This window comes from Monodelphis domestica, chromosome 1, assembly GCF_027887165.1.
Source record: "Monodelphis domestica isolate mMonDom1 chromosome 1, mMonDom1.pri, whole genome shotgun sequence".
Taxonomy (NCBI): domain Eukaryota; kingdom Metazoa; phylum Chordata; class Mammalia; order Didelphimorphia; family Didelphidae; genus Monodelphis; species Monodelphis domestica.
The window spans coordinates 339,666,363-339,678,854 of NC_077227.1; the positions used below are offsets into that span (position 1 = coordinate 339,666,363).

The window sequence follows — 12,492 nt, forward strand, 5'->3', positions numbered from 1 at the left end:
CCCACAATCTCTACTTTTGGCAAATCACTGGACAAACCCAACTCTGAGACAGAAAAATCAGTGGAAAAGAGTGAGAAGTGAGTGATAAAAAGGATGAACTGGGTTGTCAAGTTGGTTAGTAAAATGGGGATATTGTTTTCTATTGTGTCTCAGCTTTCTCTCTGAAAAGAAATGGTGAAATATGTTGTAATGGACACTGTTGTGGAGAAAACACCAGCTGGGCACTACAGTAACAGAGAACATTGCATACTTATCCAGCCACTCTCAAACAGGATACTCTTCAGAAAAGAGAAATTGAATGTAATTAGAACACTTGTTCCTTCCTTTTAAAATTCTCTTGAAGCCAGAGAGCCTGACTTCCCAGAAAATTCACAGATGTGAGAAATGATTGTTAAAATCCTGGATTTCTGTTTTGTTATCAATCTCCATATAAACAGAGGATACTTATCCAATGCAACACTCATACACTGCCCCCTCTAAGAGACAGTTTGAAGTTTGTTCATCAAGAAGTTGGAACTTTGGTTCTCAGGACAGTTAAAAATGCCTTGTACAGTTGTGAGATGACTTTCTTCAGTCTGGTTAATTTCAAAAATTCTTAAAAGAGCACTAGATTTGGAGTTTCAGGATCTGGATTCAAATTTCAACTGCTGGCTATTAGTGATTATATAACAAGCCATTCAAACTATTTGGGCTTTAGTTATTTCATCTATAAAATTAAGACATGAGGGGACAGCTGGGTGGCTCAGTGGATTGAGAGCCAGACCTATAGATGGGAGGTCCTGGGTTCAAATGTGGCCTCAGACACTTCCTAGCTTTGTCACCCTGGGACAAGTCACTTAATCCCCATTGCCTAGTCCTTACTGTTCTTCTACCTTAGAACCAATACACAGTACTGATTCTAAGACTGATGGTAAGGGTTTGGGAAAAAATAGATATGAGTAACACTAGAAAGACAAAAAAGAAATAGCCTGGGAGATAAAGGCGGCATTAAAAAGTCACAGAGAGACCAAGAAGGTAAGGCTTTAAAAAAAATTAAGACATGAAGTAGGTGGCCTTTAAATCTATGATTCTTTTAATTAGTCAAACATAATAAATAAAAGCATATTATTACAGCTTATGAGGATTGTAATTCTTATAGCATGATAATGTATTTACTAAAGAAAATTTCCCACATTCAAATGAGCAAACTTCATTGTTGTTAGAAATTGAACTACTTATCAATTTGCAATGTATAAAGGTACTCAATATTAAAATATGATATTTTATAAGCAGGAACCTTCTTCACACACTGTAAGTTACTGTTTAGAGATTAGAGGCCATCCTGTTTCTTCCTCAATACTGAAGATGACAATTTCCTTTGGTATTCTAGCCCCACCTCCATAGAATTTGGGCAGATCTCTAGCCAGTAAGCAGCTCTGGAAATTTTTGTGAGAGACTGAAGGAGGATCATGGACGCCATGAGATTTTTACTTCAATTTTATTTTACTTTCAGTTCTGATTTTTCTTCCTCCTCTCTCCAGCTCTCCCCAATGAGAAATCAAGAAAAACAAAATCATTAGAAATATGCATTGTCAAGCAAAACAAACATTCTCATTAACCATGTCTAAATATCTATCTATCTATCTATCTATCCGCTTCAATCTGCTCTCTGAGACCATTACCTCTATTTGAAAGACAGCATGTTTCATTCTGAGTCCTTTAAAACTGTGGTTGATTCCACATTGTCAGGTTTTTTTGCCCACTCCAACTCCAGAGAGTAGAACAAAATACCGGTGCCCAACGCCAAACATGTTCCTGGTCTGCATTTCTACTAGTCCTTGTAAGCACCCATTCTGTTCCAGCGGAGTCAGAAGTCTTGGTGTTCTTGATTTGGATAGCTTTGTGGACTGTATTCTTCTAGTTTGCCTAGAGGCATGGCTTCCCAGTCAGAGACTGCAAAACCTTTATCCTTCAATGAAATATCTCCATCTACGCTTCCAACATTACGCGAAAATTAATACAATACTGCCACCTGGCGGATGTTCTGAGGATTTCCCAATAAGCATTCAGTTTCCCTGTTTTTTCCCTATGACTAGATCTAAAAATAAATACTTGCTGCGAACAGGGAATTTAAGAGCCCAATGAAAATATTCTTTACCAGTGTGCAAAAACATCTTGCATCACCAGGCAGGGACCGCTTGTGGCCGCTGTGGCACAAGGTTGAACCAAGGAGAAAGCAACGCAGAGAAACGCCATTTCTAAACCAGCCAGCGAGAGTGAAAGAAGCTCTTCGCCAGGCTGCAAATCTTACGCTAGTCCTTCACCCTATGGCACCTCTACTGAGGAAACGTCAAGCTAACAGGCCAATGGTGGCCCTTCTCCTCTTTCTATGCGCTTCCGAGGCTGACACTGGCACAGTGCGGTATTCGGTGGCTGAAGAGATGGAGAGCGATTCTTTTGTGGCCAATGTAGCCAAGGACTTGGGACTGGAGGCCGGGGAGCTGTTGGCCAGAGGGGCACGACTGGTTTCAGATGACAGCAAGCAACATTTTCGGCTTCATCGCAAGACCGGAGATCTGTTTGTGAAAGAGAAGTTGGACCGGGAGGAACTGTGCGGGAAAGCGGACCCATGTGTGCTGCGCTTTGAAATCGTGCTGGAGGAGCCGCTGCAGTCCTTCCGGGCCGAGGTAAGGGTTTTTGATATCAATGACAATGCCCCAATGTTCCCAAACCACGGGCCGGTTTTAAAGATCCCTGAAAGCACTCCCCTGGGCTCTCGGTTTCCTTTGCAGAGTGCCCAGGATTTGGATGTGGGGCTCAATGGCCTTCAAAATTATACTCTGAGCGCCAACGCCTATTTCCACTTGCATACTCGTTTCCGCAGCCACGGTCCCAAGTATGCGGAACTAGTACTAATTAAACCCCTAGATCGTGAGGAACAACCCCAGGTCTGCTTAACCCTTACAGCAGTGGATGGCGGATCCCCGGCTAAGTCTGGAACAGCTCAGATCCTCATCGTGGTTCTTGACGTCAACGACAATGTCCCTCAGTTTTCTCGGCTGGTGTACCGTGCCCAGATCTTGGAGAATAGTCCCAATGGTTCGTTAGTCACTTCAGTGTCCGCTACTGACTTAGACGAGGGCACCAACAGGGAAATAGTCTATTCTTTGGCTCAAAACCCAGAAGGAATTCTCCAGACTTTCCATATCAACTTTGAAAATGGAGAAATCCGACTCAGGGGACCGGTGGATTTTGAAGCTATTGAGAACTATGATATTGACGTTCAAGCCATTGATGGTGGAGGACTGTCTGCTCACAGCAAGGTCTTGGTGGAAGTGATGGACGTGAACGACAATGCCCCGGATGTATTGATAACCTCTATTTCAAACCGGATCCCAGAGGACTCCCCACTCAACACCGTTGTGGCCCTTTTTGGTGTGCGAGACCGTGACATTAGAGTAGGAGGGAAAATCACCTGTTTTATTCAAGGCGATCTTCCATTTACCATCAAACAAACATTCAGAAATTCCTATTCCCTAGTCACTGGAGGAACCCTTGATCGGGAGAAAGTCGCTGGATATAACCTGACCATTGTGGCTATGGATTCAGGAACTCCTAGGCTGTCCTCAGAGACGATCATCGAAGTAGTGATATCCGACATTAATGACAATCCCCCTGTGTTTAAGGAGGCGTCTTATACCATGACTGTCAGAGAGAACAACAGCCCCGCAGTTTTTATTGGCAAAGTCCAAGCGGAGGACCTGGATTCCGAGGAGAATGCCCAGATTACTTATTCACTGCTTCCTCCCGAAAGTGGCGATCTCTCTGTCTTCTCCTATATCTCCATCAATTCAAACAATGGGAAACTCTATGCTCTGAGATCCATGGACTATGAAGCGATCCAGGCTTTTCAGTTCGTGGTGAAGGCTGTAAACGGTGGGCCTCTGCCTCTGAGCAGCCAAATCATTGTCCGAGTAGTTGTCTTGGATGTCAACGACAACCTCCCAATGATCTTGTATCCTCTGCAAAACAGCACTTCTCCTTGCAATGACCTGGTGCCCAGAGTAGCAGAAGTGGGTTACTTGGTAACCAAGGTAGTCGCTGTAGATGGAGATTCTGGTCAGAATTCTTGGCTTTCTTATGAGCTGCTCAAGGCCACAGACCTTGGGCTGTTTTCCGTGGGACGGCAAAGCGGAGAAATTCGAACCCTGAGGCTGATATCCGAGAGAGACTCCATGAAGCAAAAAATGGTCATTGCAGTTCGGGATCACGGTCAGCCTAGCCTCTCCACCACCGCCACATTGAATATTCTGCTGGTGGACGGCTTTTCTGATCCCTATGTACAACTTCGGGATCATTCCAAACGTGAGAGGAAGACAAACCCCTCCACTAAATACCTGGTTATTTCCTTGGCTGTGCTTTCCTCTCTCTTTCTATTTTCAGTCACTGTAATTTTTCTTATTCACATATATCAGAAGATCAAATATCGAGAAAAACAGTTTACTACCTCTGAGCACTTCTACTATGACTGCAATTTCCCTAATAATTTGATGGATGGGCAAAGCAGAGAGACTCTGGGCCGGGTTTGTCCTTACGAAGTGGGCTCCGCTACAGGCACTAGTAATAGTGAGTTTCGGTTTCTCAAACGATTCATGCCCAACTTCCCAGCTCCGTCTGGTGTGGAAGAAAGAAATAAGGAAGAAACTAGATCTCATTTACCATCCAGTTTGGATCTGGATAGCCCAAGGTCAGAAGACTGCCCCCGAATGTCTGATGAATATATGTAAGTCTTGTTCCTAGCCACGTGGGAACGTAGATTGTGGAAATCATACTCTGTTAGACTTAACCACATCCTATGTGAAGCCTAGGTCCTTAGGCCCTACAAAGGGCAATCCTAGAGTAGGTCTTGGAAGTGACCATAACAAGTGGTTTTGGCAGTACATCAAAAAGATGATTATTCCAATCTTCCAATAGCTGGAATCCCATTAAGGAAGTGAATTAGTAGCTGAATGGTTTGTATATATCAGAGAACTAGGATCCTTCAACTTTCTTCTGCTTCTTGAGATGGGCTTATTAATTAGTGATTCCTTCATTTGTGCACAACCTGGAAAGAGATCAGTTCCATCTCCACTGACTCCATGAAAACACCCCAATCCTTAACTTAAATTCTTCAAATGTCTCCACAAGTTGGCCATATCAAGGGCAAAAGATTCTCAACCCCTGATGGCCTATTCATAATTCTCCAGCTGTCACCTTTCTGTGGGTAGTTAAGAAAAGTTGGAGAAGAGCCTTCTGTTATGTAGGATCCCCCTCTCCAGAATAAAAAATGATAATCAGAAAATCAATGGCATGTTTGCGCTTATCCAGACATCTCTGGATTTAGCCATGAGACAATTTCTATCTAGTGGATTCTGTTACCCACAGTAATCAGGGATAAAAAATGTTAAAAATCTGATGGTTAGTAGATATCCAAGGAAGAAATCTCTGAAACAATAATGAAAAGCAAAATGAAAAAGTGTCAAAAGTAGTAAGAAGTTACCTATGGCTTAAGTTGTACAGCACAAATTTCTGCAGTACTAAATTGAAGTCATCTTCCTTGACAAGATTAACCCACACTGTATCATCTCAGTTCTCCATCTCTTAATTGCAGAACTGGTCTTCCTGTGTTCAGATATTCAGAAGATGTCGCCTTGAAAAAAACTGGAATTTTTTTCCCTTTAGAGACTGTTTTGTTAATTTTCTTACAATCTCACACTTCAGGAAATCATTTTAGGATGCAAATAGAGGCAAAAGGTGCCAATTAAATTACATAAAACCAGCAGAAAAATGACACCATGTGGCCAACTGTCCTGTTAAAAATAGATTCAAGTTGAGGTAGATGTTGGTAAGTGGGGCTCTATTTTCTCAAAGAACAGATGGGTATATGTCTGTTTACTCAAGAGAACTTGAAGAATGAAATCTGTAGGTATTGAAAAATTACAGAATATTTGAACTAATTGTATTTCAAAATCTACATAAAACAAAGCCTCTCTGGGGAAATTCATTTTTAAAAGCATCATTCTGAAACTAGTTCTTGAATTTAACCAATGTGCCAGGCCCAGGCATTAGGTGAGCAGAGCATTCTGCAGAAGATTGTTTCCATGGCAAAGGCCATGTATATCTCCACTTTCTTTTTCTCAGGTATGTGCACATTTAGTCAGGGTGAATTTTTAAGCGATTTGAGGTCCATACCAATTGCTTACCATCAAGGTAGTTTGAACAGTCAGATCTTTGGAGGGAGATAAAACTCCATTCTGGTTAAGTCTGCAGTTCTCTTGGAAGATATAGTAAATTTTCTGAAAATGCTTATAGATAATATTTTTTAAAGCAGATGAATGGAAAGACCTAGATCTTATTCTTATTTCCAATACTTCTTAACCATGTCACAAATGTCATGTCTCTCTGTTTTCTTACCTGCAAAATTGACCAAATACTGATTTTATTTCATGAGATTATTGTGGGATAAGGACTGTCTAGATATTAACCATGATGATAACAAGGTGGTAAATTGTATGACCTTCAAAGATCCAGGTCCTCCTCCACACCATGATGTAGCACCATAGGACAAATTTGACAGAGGACCAAATAAACACTCCATTATGAATTAAATTGGTATGAAAGGCATATAAAATAGGATACATGCTTCTTGCTCATTTCCTTGGAGATATCAATGTTCATAATTCTTACTTAAAATTAGGAGGATGGGGAAGACTGTCCTTTCTTTTTCTGTGAAAGTTTTCTTCCTCTTCTATAATTAGTTCAGTGGCCCTGATATTTATTTTTAAGCCTTGTTTCCCTGTCTTTGAACTCCCTGAGACAAAATGGAAACTGTTTAGGTTTCCTAACTTATTCTTAACATGAAATCATTTTAGGAAAGCAAAATAAGAAAATGTTTGTTCATCTTTTTTTCTTTATTCCTCGATTAAATAAGTCTTAATATTAATTCACTTACAAAATACAAAAATCCCTCAAGATATTGTGGTGAGCAAAGTGAATGAGTGCCCTAATAACGAATAATTTCCGTTTGAGGGAATTTCATTCATGTGCCTTGTTTCATGAGAATGTAATAAATGCAACTCTACATGATTCCTTCTGAGAACAAGTGTGGTCTGTGCTTTTAATAGCATTGATTCACTGGATCTGACTTTGTATCTCTCTTAATGGTGCTTTAAACATATCTGTTGAATTTGAATTTGACCTCAGGAAATTCCCTAACCCTTCTTAGTTTTGCTTTCCTTATTTGTAAATTAAAGATATGGGACTAAATACTTTCTAAAGTTCTCTCTAACTCTTAAAACTCTATGACTACAATGATGATTAGTAGTATTTTAAAATCAATTATATTTCTTAAATATTGTGTTTTTAATGGTTATTAATTTTTAATATATTGGGGCTATAGATTTTTCTATATAAAAGGATTTCATAGTTTCTTCATAAAAGATGATGCAATTATGTTTAAGAATTTTGTTTACTTGTTATTTTGAGGGGGTGCTATTCAAACTGCAATAGTCTAGTAAAGATAAAGCCATTTTAGTAATCATTTCTAAAAGTAGCCAAGTTCAGTCTGAGTTAACCAGAGCCCAGATCTTCCCTTTCTCCTTCAACTCCTTATCAGTTTAAGGTACTTTGAGCAATTTTAATCATTCACAAAATGACTAGAAAGAGCATTAGCTTCTGGGTCTCTCAGTTAGAACTCCTGGGAAGGGGGGCTTTGGATGACTCTCTTTTTCTCCCTCTTTCCCTCTCTTTCTCTCTCTGTCTCAGTCTCTCTGTCTCTCAGCAAATGTTCAGCAATAATGAGTGGTAGGAAGAATGCATAAATAGAACTACTGGGAAAGAGTCATACTCCAATTGGTACAGTTATCAATAAGTTCAGGGAAGATTCCCATATAAGAAAATTGAACATGTTGGGAGTATATGTGTCCCTGGAGGTACTATGGTTTTCTAATTTAAAATATAAAATATTCTTATATTATTTTCTTTGAATAAAAACTTATTTTGACATGTTATGGCCACAGTGCTTGTAAGTGGCAATTGACACCAGGCTATCCAGAAAAGAGAATTTCCACCAGGTTATGTTGGTGTGAGCTAAGTAAAATATACAACAATGCGTTGCATAATATGCACAGATTCAGAGACAGTTGTACCTTAATTGTTTTTGGATATAACCTTTGTTTATAAAGGAAGTATCATTGTCTCTAACAAGCAAAATGGCATTCTTGGAGACCCTTTTTCCATCACCACAGAGATTTTTTGCAGACTTTCAAACTTTACTATTCCACCGAGGTCATGGATCTCTCTGTCTCTCTCTATCTCTCTGTGTCTCTGTCTCTGTCTCTCTCTGTGATTTGTATCTATTTTGCATTTATTTGTATGTGTACCTGTTGCAAACCTCAAGTAGAATTTGAGCTCCTTGGGTGAAATGACTGTTTTGTTTTTTGTATAGTATTCCCAGCACTATATATGATGCCCTAAATACAATTGTTGCTTAAATAATGTTGATCAGATTGCTTGGGATTAAATTTCTAATAAAACAAGTTAAAATATATATTTAATGAGAGATAAGTTATCTCTTTTCTTTCCCTGAAGAGGAAGAAGTACTCTTTTTGACTAGATGGGGGAAAAACCCCAACTTTCACACATATGAGCAATAGTGATTTGAGCCCATTTTACTTTCTGCAAAAGAAAGAGGAAATCAGAAACATGTAAAGGCAAGTCCAAGTATTTTTATCAGAGAAAGAAGTCTTTGGCAGAAGAGAAAAGGGGACTTTTGAAATGGACATCAAGCTTCCTCGAATTCATCTGGGATAATAAGTGATATGACCATATTCTAGAAAGGACTCAACTTTAAAAAAAGGGAATCTAAGTGAGCTATAAAAGAACATTTAATCAAGATCTATGAATAAGATTAGAGATTAGAAAGCATTTAGTAATATTTGACCACTTTTAAAAAGGTATTACAATTTTCATGTTTATTTCTGTATACCACTTTACTAATAAAAATATTTTCAAGACAAAATTTGAATAGAAATTAATTTCAACCTCTCTTTGTTCCATAATATATGTAGCTGATGCTCTTCATTAATCCCATAACACTGTGAGTAAGTTACCATGTACCGGAGTTTACTACAGCTTCAAACAAAATCACTTCTGGAGTGATGAACTTACATATCTATGTAACATTGATGAGAATGACATCAAGGAGGTCAATGAAACATTATTATATAGTTTCTAGTGAACTCAATACCTACTGATCCCAATGAGATTGAGGTTCCCTCTCCTACAAAAGTAATTGGCTTTTGTCTTCAACAGACTTAGTTCAGCTCTGAAGGAATGTTGACACTTAAAAGAGAGATGTATCTCACACTTTCTCTGACTTTCTATACCCATACTTTGGGTGCTAGGAAAAAATGATGTAAACCTTAGGTCTGGATTTATCAAAAGTTTTTATAAAAAAGAATGTACTCAATGTATGAAGTAGAGCAAATAAAGGATAGTTATTTATTTATTCTACCACAATAAAAATCCTTAAAATTCAAGATACATTGATGCAAGCACACATTGACAAAAACTTAGAACATAAAACAGTAACCAATAATTCCTATAATATTCTACTGAAAAGTTTCTTTCCATCTATTTTTAAAATAATAAAGTATGAATCATTTTGTGAGATTGATGAATAACCATTTTTCCTTTACCAGTTCTTTACTTATTGAGTTAATTCAAGATCTTCACCTTATGGCAAATCAAAGTATAACTTGATATCATCATACTGCTAGTAGAAATTCCCATGAAGTTGCTGAAAATTCCTGATGCCAACCAGTTGAAACTGAACAACATACAAACTTCTGAATCCTTGAAGTGGACACTCCTCAAAATTCCATCTCTCATGATTTCTATTTGCTATACTAGGGGAAAGAAACACTAAGTTCAAGAGACAGGAACTGGAATTCCATTCTCAGGCTTACCTAGATCAACATTATGTACTTTCAATGACAATATATAAATAATCATTATAATGCCTGGGCTGAAGAGGAACCTGTTCTCCCTTGTGGAAAGTCCTCAAGAGAACACAGAGTTTACACACATGTGAAAGAAAGTGAGAGAGCACTAAAGGACACGTTACCCCTTTTAAGATTTACAAAGTGAATTACTTTTTTTAATCAGTGGCAAGTTCTCTTTGGCATAGCACACCATCATAGGTGAGGGAAAACCATATTTCCTTTAGCAAAGAGTTGAAACACTTCTCTGATCTACCATAGGGTAAAAACACATGCCTTCGTGGTCTTACTTGCATTACAATAAAATATGTTTTACAATAAAATATGTTTTCCAGCAGTTTTTGGAACTGAGTCAGGATTCCTATAAAGTGATATTTTGTACAAACCTTTTCACTGGACTTTTGATTGAAGAAGTGTTCTTCTCAAATTTACTCTAATATGGTTTGAACCTAATAGGTCTGTATTTCAGGCAAGATCAAATATTTTTGTTAGTGATATCAGTATTCCCTGTCTTTTTATGAATTTATTTCTTATCTATTCCCTAAGAAAAACACTTCATTGAAGTTTTCATCTTTGGAAAAATCAAATATAAACTTTTACAAACGGTGTAGGGATGCTATTTTTACTGTCCGTATCCTTGATGAGACATTGTCCTCTGCCAACTGACTTACCATAGGAGAAGTGATTGGTGGTAGCACTTTAAAAAAGTTCATAGCTCTGCCATCTTGAGAATGAGGTGAAAAAGAGGAGTTGAAGATACTAACAAATCATATTATTCTTAATATTATCCTTCATCATTGTCAGATTATAGCTTTCCCAGAACAAGTAAAAGAGATAATAGAATAATAGAATATTAGAAGCAAGTACCAGAGATGTATCTCAAATTTTAGGAATAGAGCATATCTCAGTTCCAGAGTCTAACCTGATATGAAACCTGTAAAGTAATAATTAGGACAAGAATCCTTGATGAAAGCAGGGTCTGGGGTGGGTGGGTGGGTGGCTCAGTGAATTGAGAGCCAGGCCTAGAGATGGGAGGTCCTAGGTTCAAATCTGGACTTAGATACTTCCTGGTTGTGTGACCTTGGCCAAGCCACTTAACTCTCATTGCTTATCCCTTACTACTCTTCTGCCTTGGAACCAATTCACAGTATTGACTCTAAGACAGAAGGTAAGGATTTAAAACTAAATTTAAAAAAAGAAAGTGGGGTCTGCTGTTTTAGCACTCTGAATCCACAGAGCCTTCTGGCTGGCTAATAATGGCTGAGTTCAGCAGAAGTCTACTGTTGTTCAGACCTAAACACAGAAAAGGTACTTCTAGAGGAATGGAGCAATCAAAATTTAATATGGATTAGACCTCTCTGAGAGAAGTGTAAGGTTTCCAAATCCTCAAACTCAGCTGTCCTTAAGATCCTGGAATACCACAGTACTCAATACCCCAAAGAAAGCAACCACAGCACCAATTCAGACATTCTCTCTAGAAACATGGATACCTTAGTCCTAACTTTATGTCCAAAGTTAGAACTTAGGCTTTAAGAAGGAGGAAAAACAAAACAACAAAGAATCTCACTACTAAAAGCTATTATGGAGATAGAGACACAGAAGACATGAACTCAGAAAAAGAGAATCCCTACAGAAAAAGCAAAACTTCAAAGAAAAACACCTCACAAAAATTCAACTAGAATTTCTGGAAGAGCTAAATCAAGAATATTTTTAAAACAATCATTCTATTGCAAATATTAATAATATAAAAATAGGTCTTGATCAGTGATACATGTAAAACCCAGTGGAATTGCTTGTTGGCTATGAGAGGGGGTGGGAGGAGATGAGGGAAAGAACATAAATCATGTAACAATGGAAAAATATTCAAAATTAATTAATTAAATAAATTAACTTAATTTAAAAAGAAATATTTTTAATGTTAAAATGTTTTTTATAATGAAATGACAGTAGTAGTAGTAGAAATTTTTGAAATGTAATTAGAGTTACAGAAGAAATCATTGGAAAGGAAATAGTTTGACACAAGAGGTACAAGACCTTGCCCAAAACAATAAACTATCTGAAAATAGAATGGACCAAATAGAAGCTAATGACTCTATCAGAAAAATTTAAAAAATTATTAAACAAAGACAAAAGACAGAAAAAATAGAAGAAACTATAAGGGATTACACAGCAAAAACAATTGACATGGAAAATAGATGGGGGAGGAATTTAAGAACCATTGGACTCTCTGAAAGGTATGACTGAAGAAAAGAGCTTAGGTATAATAATTCAAGAAGTCTGAAAAGAAAACTACCAAGATCTCTTTCAACCAGAGGGAAATATAGAACTAGAAATAATTGACTGGTCACCTTCTGGGAAAAGTACCCAAATAAAAACTACCAAGAACATCTTTGCCAAAATCTAGAGTTCCAGATCAAAGAGAAAATACTGCAAGCAACCAGAAAGAAACAATTCAAGTACCAAGAATCTAAAA

The 12,492-nt window shown here is 37.9% G+C and overlaps 1 protein-coding gene across 1 annotated transcript; it reads left to right on the forward strand.

Moving 5' to 3' along the window:
* The first annotated feature begins 2,216 nt into the window (after positions 1-2,216).
* Positions 2,217-9,037, forward strand: PCDHB1 (protocadherin beta 1). The gene has a single exon (XM_016428701.2). It carries the CDS (start codon positions 2,307-2,309, stop codon positions 4,764-4,766), a length of 2,460 nt encoding a protein of 819 aa, XP_016284187.1. The 5' UTR covers positions 2,217-2,306; the 3' UTR covers positions 4,767-9,037.
* The last annotated feature ends 3,455 nt before the right edge of the window (positions 9,038-12,492 follow it).

Bases quoted from the DNA above. Each gene is read 5' to 3' on its own strand.
- PCDHB1 (XM_016428701.2), top strand. From the start codon at position 2,307: ATGGCACCTCTACTGAGGAAACGTCAAGCTAACAGGCCAATGGTGGCC.